This window comes from Aspergillus alliaceus (assembly GCF_009176365.1).
Source record: "Aspergillus alliaceus strain CBS 536.65 unplaced genomic scaffold BDW43scaffold_36, whole genome shotgun sequence".
Classification (NCBI taxonomy): domain Eukaryota; kingdom Fungi; phylum Ascomycota; class Eurotiomycetes; order Eurotiales; family Aspergillaceae; genus Aspergillus; species Aspergillus alliaceus.
Window position 1 is genome coordinate 258,295 of NW_022474719.1, and position 18,113 is coordinate 276,407.

General features: G+C 45.9%; 9 protein-coding genes across 9 annotated transcripts; 4 read left to right on the plus strand and 5 right to left on the minus strand.

Moving 5' to 3' along the window:
• Positions 1-1,122: 1,122 nt before the first annotated feature.
• Positions 1,123-1,700, plus strand: BDW43DRAFT_313310 (profilin; the record flags this gene model as incomplete). Its single annotated transcript, XM_032047571.1, has 4 exons — positions 1,123-1,150; positions 1,213-1,307; positions 1,379-1,510; positions 1,566-1,700. 4 exons carry the CDS (start codon positions 1,123-1,125, stop codon positions 1,698-1,700), a joined length of 390 nt encoding a protein of 129 aa, XP_031898071.1.
• A 1,009-nt stretch (positions 1,701-2,709) lies between these two features.
• Positions 2,710-3,771, plus strand: BDW43DRAFT_283119 (uncharacterized protein). The gene has a single exon (XM_032042723.1). The coding sequence runs from the start codon at positions 2,874-2,876 to the stop codon at positions 3,453-3,455; it is 582 nt and encodes a 193-aa protein (XP_031898072.1). The 5' UTR covers positions 2,710-2,873; the 3' UTR covers positions 3,456-3,771.
• Positions 3,772-4,304: 533 nt separating this feature from the next.
• BDW43DRAFT_301899 (uncharacterized protein) lies at positions 4,305-4,963 on the minus strand (the record flags this gene model as incomplete). Its single annotated transcript, XM_032045136.1, has 2 exons — positions 4,305-4,592; positions 4,742-4,963. The coding sequence occupies 2 exons, from the start codon at positions 4,961-4,963 to the stop codon at positions 4,305-4,307; spliced, it is 510 nt and encodes a 169-aa protein (XP_031898073.1).
• A 2,560-nt stretch (positions 4,964-7,523) lies between these two features.
• On the plus strand, positions 7,524-8,760 carry BDW43DRAFT_142899 (aminoglycoside phosphotransferase family protein). Its single transcript, XM_032038343.1, has 2 exons — positions 7,524-7,655; positions 7,711-8,760. Exons 1-2 carry the CDS (start codon positions 7,626-7,628, stop codon positions 8,548-8,550), a joined length of 870 nt encoding a protein of 289 aa, XP_031898074.1. The 5' UTR covers positions 7,524-7,625; the 3' UTR covers positions 8,551-8,760.
• Positions 8,761-10,699: 1,939 nt separating this feature from the next.
• On the minus strand, positions 10,700-11,203 carry BDW43DRAFT_301901 (uncharacterized protein; the record flags this gene model as incomplete). The annotated part of the gene is made up of 2 exons (XM_032045137.1): positions 10,700-10,729; positions 10,784-11,203. 2 exons carry the CDS (start codon positions 11,201-11,203, stop codon positions 10,700-10,702), a joined length of 450 nt encoding a protein of 149 aa, XP_031898075.1.
• A 2,139-nt stretch (positions 11,204-13,342) lies between these two features.
• Positions 13,343-14,111, plus strand: BDW43DRAFT_313313 (uncharacterized protein; the record flags this gene model as incomplete). Its single annotated transcript, XM_032047572.1, has 3 exons — positions 13,343-13,369; positions 13,424-13,619; positions 13,690-14,111. 3 exons carry the CDS (start codon positions 13,343-13,345, stop codon positions 14,109-14,111), a joined length of 645 nt encoding a protein of 214 aa, XP_031898076.1.
• Positions 14,112-14,457: 346 nt separating this feature from the next.
• Positions 14,458-14,853, minus strand: BDW43DRAFT_313314 (uncharacterized protein; the record flags this gene model as incomplete). The annotated part of the gene is made up of 1 exon (XM_032047573.1): positions 14,458-14,853. One exon carries the CDS (start codon positions 14,851-14,853, stop codon positions 14,458-14,460), a length of 396 nt encoding a protein of 131 aa, XP_031898077.1.
• A 643-nt stretch (positions 14,854-15,496) lies between these two features.
• On the minus strand, positions 15,497-16,024 carry BDW43DRAFT_313315 (uncharacterized protein; the record flags this gene model as incomplete). The annotated part of the gene is made up of 1 exon (XM_032047574.1): positions 15,497-16,024. One exon carries the CDS (start codon positions 16,022-16,024, stop codon positions 15,497-15,499), a length of 528 nt encoding a protein of 175 aa, XP_031898078.1.
• A 914-nt stretch (positions 16,025-16,938) lies between these two features.
• On the minus strand, positions 16,939-17,412 carry BDW43DRAFT_313316 (uncharacterized protein; the record flags this gene model as incomplete). Its single annotated transcript, XM_032047575.1, has 1 exon — positions 16,939-17,412. One exon carries the CDS (start codon positions 17,410-17,412, stop codon positions 16,939-16,941), a length of 474 nt encoding a protein of 157 aa, XP_031898079.1.
• Between the last annotated feature and the right edge of the window lie 701 nt (positions 17,413-18,113).

Consider the following 18,113-nt stretch of genomic DNA (forward strand, 5'->3'; position numbering starts at 1 on the left):
GCAAGGAGTATTAAGATTCCGGTCGCATTTCGGACAACCGCTCTCATTCCTGGGGGAACGATCCACCGTGACTGACTTCAGCACGACTCTGGATAATGTGGGTATTAGGAAACGCGCGGACCTAACATCTAGGTGGAGACGCTTCGTTGTTTGGCCAATCCTAATCAACCAACACGATGGTGTCCAATTCATCACCTTCTCACCAATGCCTGCGGGCTCGTTGAAAATGTTAAGCACAGGAATTCTGCTATTTCACCAATTCGTTCTACTACTAACCGTCGTTGTATCTCTCTCGGCTATCTGTTGACCCTCACAAAAAGGGGGGTGGTAATGAGATGAAGTCGCACTTAACATCCTGAGCTGGATGGATTTGTAGGCCCGGCGACATGAAGGTACTGAGCATAGTTTCGGCCCGGTCGAATTATTACCCGACATGTGACCGGATAACCTTTGACTCCCAAAATAGAAACAGCAGGGGAAATCGAGAACGCGGGAGAGCTCAGCTGTCCGCATCTATCATAGCCTACAGTGGGAGGGAAGGAGGAATTAGCATCAGCAGCAAGACGGGTAATGGTCGCGAATTGGCCGTGGTACCGCCAACTCATGGGTCCTGGACGCGCCATCTTTGACCTCTATCACTGCACGAATTAGTGGCTTCTTAATCGTTCCAATCGTCACAGCCGTCCCCACAGTCGTCCCCGATCATCCTGCCGATCTCCAGTCCACGGGCGTATCAACACGAACCAACCACGTTGTCGTTAGGGCCTGGAAGTCAAATTGCCACGCTCGGGGACCATAACATATTATATGCATCGACACCCACAATGAGTCATAAATCCTCTATTTGGGGTTAAGATCGGTGCTTGGAATCAGCCTACCCACATATTGGGCACCTACAGCGCTTCAGCTTTCTGCACCGCTAGGATGAAATCATAGTTCGAGGAGAACAGAAGATACGAATACTTATTTACAAGGCAATCCCTCTCCAGGAAATATCAAGCTGAACAACGCAACTGCAATCCATCCTTCTATCCGCGGGATTCTTCCTTGTGCTTTTCTGCTCTGGGAGGTACCGTTACCCATTTTCATCAACATCAAGCCTCTTGAGACTCACCCACTAAAATGAACGAGGTCAATGTTGATTGGTCGCGTACGTTGTTTCCAGTAATTACAGCTCTTCTACCTACGCTCTAATTTCCCATGTTTATCTAGGTATGGTCCGGGAAAATCTTATAGGGTCTGGGGTTGTCGACCAGGGCGCTATAGTTGGACTCGACGGGAGTCTTTGGGGAAAGAGTGATTGGCATGTAGGTCATTAGTCATTACATATAACTTCCTTTTAGTCTATGAGTTAAACAATTTGTTTATTAATTCATAGGTTACACAACGGGGGTTGGAAGATCTGGCGAAGGCTTTTCAAAGCGTCGAGACAAACTCGATTAAGCTCCTCGATCCCGGGCCTACTTATACCGTGACCGAAATCAGCGGAGAGTTTTTCCACGCCAACCAGGTAAGATCAATCAATCTTGGAACATCGCCAACTGGCTGAAAACGATGGCTTCTAGGGCAATGAAGGTATTTTCGCGTGGAAAACGGTTCAAGCAGTGGTGCTCGTCCACTACGCCGAAGGAAAGCAACCGGAGATGGCTAAGATGGCAGGTGGGGCGTTGGCTGACTACTTGAAGAGTAATGATTACTGAGACATTTACTGCTATATAAAATGAGTGTCGTAAGCTGTCGAGTAATGCCAAAAGACTACGTGATACAGCACGTGGATTGGCCGATGTACGCTGTGGCCATGGAAAACAACTTCGTAAACGCGATTAAACCACGGTTAACCATACCAACATAAACATGATAAACATGCAAAGGATTGTCAGTCACATTGAAGAGTCTGCATAAAATATACAGTTTTCTCTCCCCAGTGAGCTCGCATTGGGTGACATTCATCCCCAGACTCTTGGCGCAATGGACCCATAACTTCTCGCCATGTCCGGTGTTAATCCCTTCTGGGGAGACCGAAGAGATTCTTTGTATTTGAGCGGCGAGCTCAGCGGAGGGCGAATGGATGTAGAGGGATTATCCTTTTTTTTTTTTTTTGAAGAACTCTTTCATCAACTGGAAGGGGAGATAAGTGGTAATCCTATCACGATTATTTATAGTGGGGAAGGGGCTAATGAGGGGAGACGGGGGGTGGATATGTATTTATTCCATAGATCTGTGCATTCTCATGCCTTCGATATTTCGACCGGCATCGCAAACTCGACTTCCATCCCCTGGTTCGTATCCTCCTCTTTGATGGCCATGTACCCAACAAATCGCGCGATTTCATCAGTTATTGCGAGCAGAATAGTATCATTTCTTTTAGGAGCCCGATATTTGGGACAGGTATATAGATAACGAGTGGCAGATCCTGCATAAATGAGGACCTTCCTGATGCCTTAGTCCTGCTTGTAGAGAATCAAGTTGGTTCTTTGTTCCTGCGTCCATGCGTCCCCCAATTGTTACTTCCGCTCCTTGAAGTAAGAGATACAGCACTTTTTTCGGATTTTTCGTTACAACTCGCATGTGTGTTGACCCAATTACCACAGGCGACCCGTACGAAAAGGCGGTCAAGTGGGCAACCCACCGATTGCTGTTTGCCTTTTTAGGTGAGGTTCGAGCAGCGAATGCTGTTGGTCGACATAACGTAGGAAGCAATCCGATTAGGTTTAGCGCACCCAAAGCCATTATATGATAAGGTCTCCAGTTACCTGAACTAATTCCGTCGGATTCGCCTTCGGTATTTATACGTCAAGGGTCTTCGATACAGCGGTGCGCCTAATTTCTGTCGCTTGAACGCCGAACATATTCTCTTTCAATATTCCGCGTGTATGATGTCCAAGAAAACCATTGTGGCAATTCCACAGCAAAGTGACTACTTAGTAGTCGGTAATGATTTGAATACCATTCCTTCTTCGCTCAGCCTCCACGCACAACCCACCACCGGCAAGATAATCGTGCTGAATGGCTTCCCAGGCACAGGTAAACTCACCATATTAAAGCAAGCCAAAGAGCTCCTGCCCGCGGACACGACCATCCTCATGGACAACCACCTGCTCATCGACCCCGTAACGGCAGTCATACCCGACCGAAGCGATGAACACCACGAGCTGCGCCGCAAGTTTGAGGGAAAGCAGAGTCGGTTGACCATTCCCGACGACAGAAAGCTCGAGAGCAAGAGGGAGTCGAGCACCGGGGGGAAAGGGGGGAACTGCAGATGCAGGTACACTATGTGTCTGCCACCGACAGAGCCAGAACACAAGGATACGACGCAAATGCGGGAAGCAGAGACTAGATCACATTCTTCAACGGAAGGCACACACATACAGAGTAATAGATTTTGGGGCAGCGGGGTCCTGGGCGTGTCGCGGCTGATCCTCTGCCGTATACTGCGGGATTTCAAGGGGCTTTAAATGTTAGAGATGACGGTTCGACACATTTCGGACTTTGAGGGTGGTTAAATACCCTATCTACTGTTAATGTCAGTTTAGTTGGTACGATGATATTAATGTGTCTAAGGATTTGTGCGTTACAAATATATCCATGGTTAAGAGTGAAGTGGTTAAATTGAGTTCGGTGAGAACCATGGGGGTACGGCAAATGGTCAACCTCTAGTTCACAGGGTTCTGAATTGTTGTTGAAGGTGAGTCTATGTCACGGTCGCATGCGTATAAATTGCATGGCGTTGGAGGTGAATTTGGCAAGAAAAGAGCTCGTCGTAGACATTGCACCTTATCTCGGACTGTGTAGAGATGTGACGCAGGTGCTTTCGCTTGATGTGTTTCGTAAAGAAAGTTCCAGCCAAACATCTTGTCGTGATTATCATTCATGAGAAGGACCAATTCCCTCATGGTGGAAGCTCCTTGGATTGCGGTAATGGTCTGCTTTCGAGACAGATTCTGGTGGGAGTTGACCTTCGAACGACCATTTCGGTGTATCAATCTGACCTTTTGATATGGGACGTATAATCACTTAGAAGACATCCAGGTTTACGCAGGGGCTATATATGGATTGTATTTCTTACTGGCAGTAGGTACAAACTAACAAAAAGAACAAGAATGCGGAAAATTGAAGCACTGAAAATGACATGACACGCGAATGAAGTCGCCAACCGTAGCTAGAGCTTAAACAGCAGCGGACCCAGACTCGACGCTCCCAAGTCAGCCGAGGCACATGGGTTGCATCTTGCAAATGTACTCGCAGGTATGTAATGTGGTAAACCGAGGAATAATAACGGAGAAATCTTCCTTTTGGCAGCCCCACTAGTAGTAGGCTCCCAGGTCGAGTCCTAGGGGTGTCTGATCCGGCCACAGTTTAACGATTCCATTCTTTGCAGCTGTAACCTGTGCCGCGTTCATGATCAGCCTATGCTGGTGTAGCAGATTGATCTGGTCCGTCGTCCAAAATCTGCAACCGACGCCGTTTGAGTCGAATTCGTATTTATGGCGTCCATTCTGGACCAGCAGATCGTAAACATGTCTGACCTTCAAACCAGGAGCCACACTGAGAAGGAACTGCGCTTGAGCATCCCTGGACACGGTGTATGATAACTCAGAGATGACAACATATGCTGATGGAGCTGGTGTAGCTCACGTGTAATCGGATTGATTGTCTTGAGGTCTAAATCTACTCTACAGAGATTCCTTGGTGTTGTGGTCAGGTCACGTGGTTACGGCCTTAGGCTCCCATAGGCTCTGACATATGCCTTAGAGCCTCCGGGGAGAATGGTGCTCGGAACCGAGTAACTTGGCTGGCAATCGATTCTGACAGAGCTTCGGTAGGAAGTCAACAGGTAGAGACACCAGTGGTTCGTGCCCGCCTTTTTACTGTGCGGCACGGCAATCATAGATTGCACCGGCGACTCCAGAATGTGCGCCTGACGGTGCTTTGGTATGAAATTGAGAGGTTGAAAGCTTGCCATTCTTCAAATCTTGTCGCACAGTCCTGGTACGTGTTAAAACTTATCGAATCCATATCAACGTCACCATATGAGCGCGTACCTAGTACTGTAGCAGGCGGAATGAGAAATTCTGGATAAGGAGAGGTGAGAACGATTCGTTTCTCCTAGGTCAGTCAAAGGAAGGGCTGGAGCAGGGTGTGAGTGCATTTAAATATTATTACGTCCTAGGTCGCCTAAGCGCCTAGGTAGCCGTCGTCATGCTGGACTGTTCAAGACTCGCTGTGTGCACGCTGAACGAAAGTCTAAGAGAGACGAATTGCTATAATTAGGTGTTGAAAGCTGGAATCAGCGCGTAGAGGAGCCTATCATTAATGGTATAGAGATCAATATTTCCATTATGCGCCGTTGAGGGATCCCAGCAAGTAGGGGGAGCCAATGAGGTCAGATGGCCTCGTTGTATGCCGAATGTATATCCAAATATAAAACGATATGCCCGGTCCGAGTGTCATTCTATATATGAAGTCGGCTAGGGCGGAGACTGGACTGGTCAGACAAAACCCGCTTGGGCGCTAAGTAGGCGCGTGATCGATCCTCCTATCAATCTCTGTCCCGAGTTCTGCGTTTCTTGGCTATGACTAAGCCAAACCAAGCTAACGTATTTCCCGGGTCATCCGGCCACCCGGGCCACCCGGCCACCCTACGCGTTTTGTACGCGCCTCAAATTTTGAAGCAATTCAAGAACCAGTCATACCACCAAAAATGCCTAAATCATCAAAATCTTTAGTGAAACAAGAAGGAAGGATCCTGCTGGCTATATCCGCTATTAAAAACCAACAATTTGACAGTATATGGAAGGCTGCTGAAGTTTATAATGTGCCTCATTCTATATTGACTGATTGCTTAAAAGAAAGCACTTTTAAGCCTCAAGTGCACTCAGAGAATCATAAATTGAGTATCTCTGAAGAAGAATTACTTGTATAGTGGATTATATCTCTAGATTAATATAGAGCAAGTTCTCGGCCTATTTATATATAAGAAATAGCTAATCTTCTGCTTACTAAGCATAATCCTACTGTTACTCCTACTACTATTGGCAAAAACTGGGTTTCAACCTTTATTAGGTGCAGGCCTGAGCTGAAAATGTGCTTTATATACAGATATAACTATTAGCGTGCTAAAGCTAAAGATCCTAAGGTTCTGTATGCCTAGTTCCAGCAGGTAAATAATGTTATTCAGCAGTATAGTATTATATCAAGTGATATCTATAATTTTAATAAAACAGGATTTACAATAGGTCTAGTAGCTACTGCTAAGGTAGTTACTAGATCTGATATATAAGAGAAACCTTTTTTTATATAGTTAGGAAACTGGGAATAGATTATCTTTATAGAATATATAAGTTTTAATAGATAGGCTCTATCTTCTTATATTATCTTTAAAGATAAAGTGTATATAGAGGCCTGGTATAAGAATCAAGATATCTTATCAGATTAGAGAATTAAAATAAGTCCTAATAATTAGATAAGCAATAAAATTAGTCTATACTAGCTATAGAATTATTTTATACCTGCTACTATAGACTAATCTATAGAACAATATTGCCTACTTATTCTTGATAGTTATAATAGTTATCTTATATCTTAATTTAATCAGATCTGCTTAGAGAATAATATTATACTAATCTATATGTCTGTTCACACTTCTTATAAGCTTTAATTGCTTAATATTACCTGCTTTTCACCTCTAAAAAAGGCGTACAGAAAATTAATTAAATCTAAAATATACTATAGAATTAATTATATTAATAAAGATAACTTTTTATTAGTCTATTCTAAGACCCGCAGACAGGTCTTTACTAGCAGCAATATCTACAGTACTTTTTAAGTAACTGGATTAGTTTCTTTTAATCCTGAGCAGGTTCTTGCTTAAATTACTGTGCAGCTTGAAACCTCTACACCTCCAGATAGCAAACCAAGCAGTTAAGGTAGCTTAGTATCTAAAATATCTTATACTATAAACCAGCTAAATAAATCAGAAACCAGGTTAAAAAAGCTATTAAGAAATTAATCTAGAAGTTCTGATTCACCTGTTAAACTGAATTTAAATCAGATTTTAAAAGGTACTGAACAGGCTCTAGCTAAGATAACTATTTTAAAGTATTAAATTAAGTAATACCAGGCTACTTATAAAAAGCAGCTTAAAAAGCAAAAATGCTCTAAGAAGCAGCTTTAAATAGAGTTAGGTATATCAGTTCAGAAAGCAAGGGCACTTATAGAAAGCAGAAAATATACAGATAAAGCTATACAGGCAGATAGGGCTTTACCAGCTGAATCAGCTCCTAGACGCACCCCACCTAGGTGTTCTGGTTGCAATGTACAGGGTCATAAGATTACAAACTGCCCGAATCGATAGAACTACTCATTATTCTATAGCAATGCAATTATATGGTGTTTTGTATGGCTTCAATTTTAGAAGGGCGGCTGGGTGGCCGGGTGGCCCGGGTGGCCGGATGACCCGGGAAATACGTTAACTAACAATAGTTACCTAGCATCGTCCTCGCCTTCAACTTTCTTAGGGGTCAATTCTCTTTTGCTCTTTTTTTAGCTCTTGGGAGGGTACCGCATACGGACTCGCCCTTCCCTTCTCGTTGACCTTTCCTCATCATACCTCAAGTTTAAGAAATATGGAGGGTCCTTTACGCCCATTCACCGACGTATTGACGCCCGTACTTGATTTTCCTATGAATCACGTACTGACAATTTCCACAGCCGGCCAGTAAGGCCTCAGACAGGCCATTCCCGCTGGACGATAAAAAACTCGACTCTCTTTCTGACGAATCGCTCGCTGACCTCCTCAATTCAGCCCCAATCCTTTACGATCTCGGCCAAACGACCGTAGTGCGACTGTCCAAGAACCTCGTCTTAAAAGGCGGCGGCAATGTGCTGCCTTGTGAGGCAAAGGTACTTCAACTAGTTGCATCAAGATCCAACATTCGAGCTCCTCGTGTTCATCGGTCACTCCACTTCACGGACGACACGAAATACTTTGGCACCATGGGGTACATCGTGATGGATTATATCGACGGTGAACCGCTTGATGGCTGCTGGGGCGAGCTCAGTGATGAACAAAAATTGGACATCGCGAAACAAACTGCCCAGATGATCATCGAAATGCAGTCCATAAAGCTCTTAGAGCCAGGTCCGATCGGCGGGGGACCATGTCGCGGTCGTTTCTTTACGCACTATAGTGCTGGTCCTTTCAAGGGCGTGTCCGAATTCGAGGGCTGGTTCAACCACAAATTGGACATCTGTAAAAAATACAATCACGCGCCACAAGACCTTCCCCCGTTCAAGTTCACCCAGTTTGTTCTCACCCATCAGGACATCAGTCCGCGAAACCTCATTCTGGACCGCACTGGCCTTGTATGGCTCGTGGACTGGGCAGATGCGGGCTCGTATCCCCCTGCTTTCGAGACGGCAGCTCTATCGTCTCAGTCGCAGTTTGTCGACTTTAATGACATGGTGCTGTCATTGCTCCCGCGATACCCTTTGGAAGAACAACAATTAGATTCCATTGGATACGGACTCTCGATAGCAGCACTGGCTTAAATTGTGCAGGTATCGCAGATGGATACTGGCTAAGACGTTTGAGCAACCCGCCCCAGGAGTACCTTGCAACATGGATCAGTGCTCAACCTCCCATCCGCAACCGTGCGGATTCCGACCGTCCGACCAGCGTCCCTTCCGTACACTTCGGAAGTTGATCTTCTGATTTTCAAAATCAGCAGCTGTGGATTGTAACATACACCGGGGTGAAAGCTACGCGACGCAACCGATGCCAGGTTTCTGACTGATCGTCTAACTTCCAGAGCACCTATTGTCTTGTCCGCTACCCGAGAAAATGCCGTCCTCCAGGGATCGGGCGATGTAGTTAGGCTTTCTGGAAAAGACGAATCCCGGTGGAAGCCTAACTTGACACTGGCTTAGAGACCGCCACGGAATCGCATTCTCTTCCTCCCGGTATTGTTATGCTCGGTGATTCGACCATGGACATTTCGATCTCGCTCTTCATGCGACTCTGCTACTATGAAAGACAAATATTCCCTTACCTATCTCAAATAAGACAAAATCCTAGTCCTGTCAGAGTACACCATACTAGTATTCATATTTATATCCCGCTTCATTCTCCCAGCTCTCAATCTTCCGTTGTGTGTCCGCCGTACTGGGCGCTGTGCAGGCCGGAATTTGCCATTGCATTGGGTTGGTTGGTGTTATTTTTCTTGGCTTTCCAGATCCCGCTGGCTAATGGCCCACACAACTGTGTCGTGAGACTCGCTTTGCATTCGTGGTCAGCTACTATTTTCCGCCCTCGTACCCTTCACCAGAAAGTCAGTTGAATCGACATATCGATCTACTAGAGATCCGACAACGCTAAATCGCCGATGGGAGCGGACTGTCAGACACAACCTATCAACCGGACGACATAAACAGAGAGTTTCGATATCATAAACGCCAACTGGAACGACTCATCCTTTTTATACTCCAAGCTGACGGGGTGTTTCTCTCCTATTCAGTGTCAACCAGAACGATTGCAGAAGTGTTTTCCACGGTTAACCTGTCGCCGTGTGATTCTTTGATCGTCTATGAAACTGTTTGTTGACACGGTGTCAAGAATGCGGAGATTGGATACTTAAAGAGGGTAAGGTAGGGAGACGGATTCGGAATTCACGCTCTCAATGCTTGTTGAGTGATTGCTGCCATCCCAGAGTATATGAAATTCTGATTTCGGTTGACATCCAGCTATCACTGCCTGCCCTCATTAAGTGCTCTCACTATCAGAAACATTGACCTATCCATCTACTAGTCTCTACGGGGCGATGGCTGACGGAAGCGGACAACCGAACCCAGCCAATCGACCACACGACGCCAACGGAGAGCTTCAATATTATAAAACCCTTCTGGAACGATTCTTGCATCTCATACGCCATGACAATTGGGAGGACGTTTCCCATCTCATATCCGTGATACGATCCGATGCTTCTAATGAACGAATTCTCACCACGATCTCTGAGACAATGAGAGTGAGAGAGCAGACGGATCAAGGCGGAGGAACGGAAGATAGGGTTTAAATAGGTAAATTTTCTCCTGCTGTTGATAGTTACAATCGTGACTGACATCCTGCAGGGGTGATTCTTCTCGATCATCGAGACTTAGGTACATGTGACCGGAATACGCTGGCTACAGGATGTCAATCCCGGGATAGCACACCACAGTCGATACTGACAAAACGACATTGAACACACTATCTACCTAATCGTCTCGCCGTCGGCTACGCCCGAAGATTATCATGGAGAGTCGTGTGGGACAAGTTCGCCCGAAACATGACGAATATTGGTCAATAATGGGCAGATTGGCTATCAATATAGCATGAGTGATAGCTTCAACCCGGCCACAATTTCAATATGGTCTGGCCAGGAGCACTGCGTTCGTTTACGAAAGATAGATAAGGTATATTGATGCATATATTGTGCTATTGAAGAGACTCAGAAGGCTCCCCTGAATCAGCAACTGCAGAATATCTGAACACATTCGAATACCACGTAGTAGCTTCACACGGATGATGTTGAATCATAATGTTAACACCAAACTTGCAATTCGACTGCATTTGCAAGGAAGATTGATGATGTTGGATCATCATGTACATTCCTAGTTAATAAGGTATACACTGATCTTGATTGAAGTCGTATACCTTTTCGAATCAACCCGACTCTGCCATACTGATCGCACGCTCGAACCATCCAGTAGAGAATTATTTAATACGCTGCCCGGTCATCATAGGTACTGCAAGCTTGAGGAGGACAACGAACCCAGCAGTTGGGCAATTTTCATGAATCCAGATGTAGGTAGCTACTTCGCACCGCAGATTTTCATCCAGATTTCCGGGGTTATTGGCCTCTCCAATTTTGAAGGGCAGGGGTATCCGAACAAGGACGCGTCTCTCGGACGGGGGGTTTATGTAGACTGGAATGCACAGATTATAGCTTCCAAATAACCAGTCAGTTTCAATAGCTATCTGGCAATGTTTCGCGCGAAGATGAAAGGACACCAGTTCTTCGATGTCACTCTTATGGGAGAGTAAGTGCGACCAGAGCTCCTTCTTTTTCTGCGGATAACCTAATCGATGGAGGATGTTGTCATCATCTATCAAGGCGCCTTCTAAGGAGATGCTATTGCCTCTGAGAAGGGGGAGTGACTTTGTCATTTTAGAAATGTATGTCTTTCATTGAACATCTCCGGAGGTCAACAAGGAACCAGAGTCGGCCTCTGAGAATTCCGATCACATGCGCCAGCTCTTTTTTTTTTTGGTTATTCGTCCATTAATACCGTGCGGCGCGTTCATTGTCTACCCTCCAGCTTTGTGATTAGATGCTAACTTTCACTCCTGTCCTTCATACCCTCCCTGCTTTGATAATACGGACGGTTTTGGTGCCGATTAACTTACCTCAACGTGAGATAATCGGATTGCGTGATGTTATCAATCATCCAGCCTAACCTGGAACAGGCTTCTTCAATCATTATTAAATTACCAAGTCTCGTTTGTTTTAGAGCGTACGATATTTTTTTTATCTTTGAATTTTAAACGCCCGTAAGTTACACCCAATGGTATCTCCTGGACCCTGTATACCCAGCCATGGATTGGATTATACTATATGGCCAAAGTTATGGTGTGCTGGCAAACAGGGCTGTATGCCAACAGCAGCGAGCCTTCATAGAGTCGAAATATATATAGACGAATCATCACCTCAACTACAACGTTGTATGGAGAGGTTGATAGATTTGGCGCATTACTACCACCACAAGCATGGGCCCCCAAAGCGCTTCGTGGATGGGGAGCCGCTGCAAGAAAACTATCGGAGGGCAAAAAGTTGCGAATTGCACCAAAACGATCAGCCAAATCTGTAAAGCCGAAGTCTATTTGAGTGATATCAAACTGGACCTCTATCTCCAGGTCCTTGCAGTGAATGTTTGTTGTCATTATCACACAAACCAGAGCCTGTCCAAGAACGTGTCAACTTGGAAGGAGAAGATTTTGGGCATCCGAAACGAGGCAGACCTGGGTCCGACAGACCTGCAAGACAATAGCACTACCGGGGGCTCCGAGAAACGGATTTCAACACCAAATTCATCCCAAATCTCGACATGCTTCTGTCAATGAAGGACAAAGAAAACTCATGAAAAGGCCAGGATCGAAAGTTAGCCTTGCCCTGTCCATCTACCGACTGCCTTGAGAATCCTCGTCATGACCAGGATTAAAAAGATGGCTTCTTGTACGTCTACGGAGTCAAGGGCAACAAGGCCTTCGTAAAAATAGGGTACACTACTCGCTCTATCAACAACGCCACGATGAGTGGTCTTTTTAGCTGCAGCCGGAAATCGGTGTTGTTATTCCCAATTAGAGCTACCGAAGCGCGTCGTGTTCCACATGCTCACTGTGTCGGGACGTTATGCCACGCCGACTTGAGTTATCGCAACAGCATTATATATTGTGACGGTTGCTTAAAAGTACACTTAGAGTGGTTTGAAGTATCGCCGGCTGAAGCCATTGGAGTGGTTAGAAAGTAGACAGCCTGGATAGAAACGAAGCCATATCTACCGGATAGATCACTCAAAGAGGAAGCAAGAAAATCTTCTGACATCGACCGGTTCATGGATAATCTGTCGACGAAAGTTGGAGGTACCAACGCTTCCAGCTGAAATACTAGATGGAAAAATTTATTCCCATGTCATTTCACTTTCCTGTGGTGAGATCTATGCCGCATGCTGGGTTCTGCGGACGGAGAACGGGCTACGGCGACATGTTTGCCGTGACGACATTGACATATTGCACCAAAAACAATTTCATTGAACTTAAAACTCACAGCTGGAATAAGGTTCAAATGAACACTTACGGACGTCAACGCAAGGGGGAGTTAGCCCGGGAAGAGAACCTGTAGTGCTAGAGTTTCATTCTCACGTATCACTGGGGTAGTAATGCTGAGTAGTTTTGTTGACGAAAACGTCGATTCGATGTTATATGCAGCATCCCGCGAACGCACACAATCAAAGTTTGTCAGCCGCGTCTAGATCTATACTCGAAAATGTTGATGTTACGTATGTGATAATGACGAAATCAGAGCCCATTGGACGGCCATCAGCTGCAATGTCCTTCCTTAGTTGACGTCAAGCAGCCTCTGGAAACTATAAATGACACCAGTATCTCGTCCACCGTATTCTCTTCTTCTGCTAATTAACGGGCTGAATACGATTTTAGTTTCTATTCAGGAGTCCGCGAGAGCTCATACATTGATTTTCTACATTACAGAGGAGGGTGAAAGCAGCAGTAAAAACAACAGTCTACAACATGGCCTTCTTCGCCCACGCTAAGACAGTATGTTCATAACCTTATAAATGGACTAATAAGAGTCGAACTGACACGTTGAAGTCCAGAGATGAGGATCACTGGCGCTACCTCATCGTTGCGCTCTGCATGGAAGTGCTTGACGAGTGGTACCGAACGGTCCAGAAAAGGAACCCAAAGGCGGCATTGACCCGCGAGGCGCCTGAGTTCTATCTCCATGACGATAAAGAGTTTAAGCTCATGGATAGTACCAAGGAGAATAAAGAAGCCCCTGAACAAAGTCATCTGTACCCTGCTCCGTGACAGCGGAGGAAGGGAATGGCTTACATTTATCAACGATCATGTGGTAGACCATCGGAGCGGCAAATCGTACGCCGTTTTACTTCACCTTCTGGCGGCAACTAGGAATGGCTCACTGAAGAATGGGTTCTACATTCGATCCAAGAGCGACCCGAGGGTATTTTGGTACATTGATGACGACGGCTACATCTCCGCATCGCAGCAAAGACGTACTAGGTTCAAAATCTCCAACAAAGACAGAGGACATGAAGATAATGTGATCATAAGATCAGACCCTATCTCGATCTCCCCTGTCTGGGATAGAACTCGTGAAGTTTCGATTAGTAATGGAGGTGACTTGTGTCTGAGTTCGAGAGGTTCGGACTTCACCCTTGGCGATCTCAAACATGATTTCTACTCAATCAACTATGAGAACGCTGTGAGAGTCATGCGAGAGAGGAATAACGGGGAAGAGTGGCAGCTTGTTTCCTAGTGGTTGCCGCTTTTTACCATAGATCTTCCTGTTAGTCGCGTTAAGAAATAGTAAGGATTCAGCGGCAGTCTTCAAGTCAATATTTATTCGCGATATGTATCAGCTGGTATTAACTAGCTTTTTCGTTGGAATACTTGCTGCTTGTCAGGATTCTTAAAATAAGATCGAAATGGGAGATCGAAATGGAAATATGTCAGGTCTCGTAGAGTCTTGTATCTTGTGGAGCGCTGGCCTAGATACTGGGTGGCCATAGTTCAGCCAAAAAAGAGCTCTTTGGGGAAGCTGGCTGGCTGGCCTTGGCAGGTTGGAAAAAGTTCTTGCGGTAGACTTGGGGGATGCCAATGTATTAGAGAATGGACGTGATCTGAGGGCCTCGGAGAATCGGGCCGTTCTGCCAACCGAAGAGGAAGAGCGCGCAGACGATCGCCGCGACGAACTTCACAATGCCGAAGACGGCCGTCACCAAGAGTGACTCGTTGGAGCCTGTGATCCCGAGGAGTTTGAAGGGGTCCGGTGCGTAGAGCGTGATGGAGCCCGCGCCTGACCACTGGGACATCAGCTGGGCCATGCCGGTCAGGTAAAAACGGTACAGGTTGCTGGGTACCAGGAACGCCTCCTTGATGATGGCCAGCGAGAGCCGGCGTCCATCGTCGCCTCCATCCCGTCGTTCTTCGACGCCGGATGTCCTGGATCTCTCGCACGACGTACTCCACGGAGTTGCGCAGCCCTGAGCGGGTCTCATGAGCGTAGGAATTGTCAGAGACCCCTGCCAGAGACTGGAGAGGGGTCTGTGCTTCGTACTGGTCTTCGGCTTCTCTCTCGAGACGGTTCGACACGGTGAACAATGGGTAGAATATCCAGCACTGTTAATAGGGCACTAATATTTATTTTTGTCAGGATAACGCGGACGATAGAAGATATTCTTATAGCTTTTAGTCCTGAATCCTTCCCCTTCTTAATGAAATCAACCTGAGGTAAACTCACGTCAGTTTCATGTCATGGCAAGACAAACACTTAGATGGCAAGTTTAAGTCAGTGGGTACTTCTGAAATAAATCTACGGCCGAAGTATTATAGTCCTCAACCGGTTGTGGCCGTAAGGTACCTCTTAATGCCTGAATAAGGATATACTTAGTCTGGTGCACTCCATAGAAAGGTAATTGATGGGGAACTAATTACGTCTAACGCCTCATAGATAAGAGACAAAATCGGAAGATAATCTTGATATAAAGTTGGTCAAAAAGAGACGTTCTGAAAAATATGTGACTCTGAGAAAGAACTGAAACTTTCTATGGCGATAAAATCTTTATGAGGGGATAGAGACGAGATACAGATGGAAACGAAGCTCTGTATATATCAAGATACTGATCATCTTGACCAGTTTGGTCACTCACTGTAGGCTGGTGGAGGCTGTAGTAGTTCGATGAGCCTTTTCACCCCACTAGCCAATGCCGCCAGGGAATTTGTGCTATCCGTGTTATCAAAAAAATCGATCGACTTTTGGATTTCCCGGGCACAGCTGAGTGAGTCATCCATAGCGAGATAATCCGTTCTGTGTTCCTCAAAGTTGGTGATAGAAACGATTGTTTCAGGAGTTACCATTCCATAGTCATGGGGCACAATGTCCATAACTTCAAATGTTGCCGCAGAAAGGTCGCTGGAATACAGCACAAGAGTGTCATCAACATGCAACGGCCATTGAGAATCCGAGGAGCCAAAATTTGGCTGCATATAGTCGGAGGTTAGGCGACCTGCAAGTGATTGAGTGCTTCCGACAGGGTACAAGGTGATATGTTTGGCCTTCCAGAAGTTAGCATATGTCTCCACAATCTCGCTCCTCCGTGTATGTACCGCAGGTGTATCACACTGGTATAGATCAACGTATTGACCAGGTCGAACACAGAGATTGTCCATTGTTACGTCGCCCATCTGTATAACGTCCCTCCTTAAGAGAGTCGTTTACCTGCACTAGAATCGGACGTTTTATTCTGTGGTTTTGCACCCAGACGACACTTTGCCCTTGAAGTCCTAGTCGCGAGAGTGCTTCCCTAGACACAGAGACATCAGAAGAGATTGTGGGGTTATCCTCGATCAATCTAGTGTTGATTAGCTGTGTTCAGCGTAAGTTTGTGGACCTGACTTACAACGAAATACGACTCTTCCAGCGCATTCTGAGCAGTGAGTGGAGTTGTCCACTTTTCAACGGCTCCAAGTGACAGGGGCAACTTATATAGCTCGTAACATGCTAAAATGCGCAATGGTGAAATCGTACATACCGCATTGCCTTCAGCGCCCGCGTGGCCGCTTGGGCGGCTAACGGTCACTTATCGCAACCTTCCCACAGCAAAGTGTGGTAATCTAATCCTCTATATCTGGGGTGTCAATTAGTGTGGAGTGAGTTACAGTTTGTGATATTCCGAAACGGAATGAAATATCAAGCGGCCTTCCGAGCCCTATATAGATTTAATGTGTGGTACACATGCCTGTCCTGATCAAGGACCTCTCTCTTTGCCGCCATTACTAGTGGTTGGATCTCCCGGTGAGTAAGAGAATCCATCCAAGCGCATGAGGGAAAGATATATGTGCCCGGCGAGTCAAGTGAAGCCCTGTTCTCCACACCCTATGGTCGTATGTATTTATTCTATGCAGTGAGAGTTATAAATAGTACTTTGAAATCTAAAAGAGTCCTCAATCCTGCTCTCTGGTCCATCAACTAATTTTTGAGGGACTGAATCTGTATGGGGTATACTGTTTATAGTGGATCTGGTCCTTACTTATCCAGGTGAGGACCGTGTGATGTTTATCCGATGCCTAGACTTGCTATATGCTTATACTATCCTCCGCTTGTCGATTGCCACGATTGAATCGCCCTGATAGAAGAGATGTGTATCGGGCTGGCCTGGGATGCGCTGACAGACGAGCTTACCGGTGGTGTTATATCGATACTGACAGAGAACCCTACAGTCCGGGCCCTGCAGCTCGCTGAGGCGATTTAAACTGTCGTATCTGAGCTTGCGGCCCTTCTTATCGCGAGTCAGAGAGCCATTATCGTTATACTTTAGCTTGACACCGACTGGGAAGCCCGCGGGAGTATTCAAGATGTGAGTTAGCTGTATGAGATCGTGTTTCGCAAAGCTATAGCTGGCAGTGTTTTCGGTGCTATTCTGGAAGCCGCTGACAACCTTCTCTAAATTGTCAAACTCATCGAACGTGAAACTTTGGGATTTGAGTGAATAGCTATATTCGTTTACTGGAGGCTTACTTTCACCGCATGTGTGTTCGATGAATCGGTTGAGTGTCATATTTAAATGTCTTATCCTGCAGAATACTTTTGCATCCGTTGGTCTAAAGGTCTGAGTTAATTTACGCAGTACGGTACTGCCCCGGGTAACAATGCGTTCAATCACGTAGCCAAAGCCATTATATACTAGCTGGGTGGTCAGCTCCTGGTTGTCCGATATATTGTAGGTCTCGCTCGTGGAAAAAAGGCTGAGCCTTGTTATATATGTAATCGACCACTACCTGGCCCTGGGTAAGTCGCTCCGGTTTTTCCAAGCTATTGTACCCAGTCTCCTGTTTCTGATAATGCATATCAGTATATGACTAGAGCTTTCCCACCGAGGAATATATATATTCCGCACTATATCTCGCGTTGTTGTTACGCAACTTAAATATTCACAGGATACGAGACCCGTGCTATAGTATTGTAATTTCTAGGCAATATAGGCATTCTCCAAGAGAATTGGGGCTCGAGTCTGCTTATTGGGTTCAATCACATTTTCCCTGCGGTTTTCGCTTTCGGTCACTCTAGTGACCGCGTAATTCAGCTCTGGTTCGTAATCTATTTTGGATTCATGCCTGCTTGGCCTGCTTGACAAGGTGATCTGGTACGGCTCGATATGGGTACCTTTGAACTTGTTTGGTTAGCGTTCGACCGACCGCCAATAGCTGTACTGGTAATGCGATCGAGGCTATCAAATGACTGCACTCCTAGCTGATGATC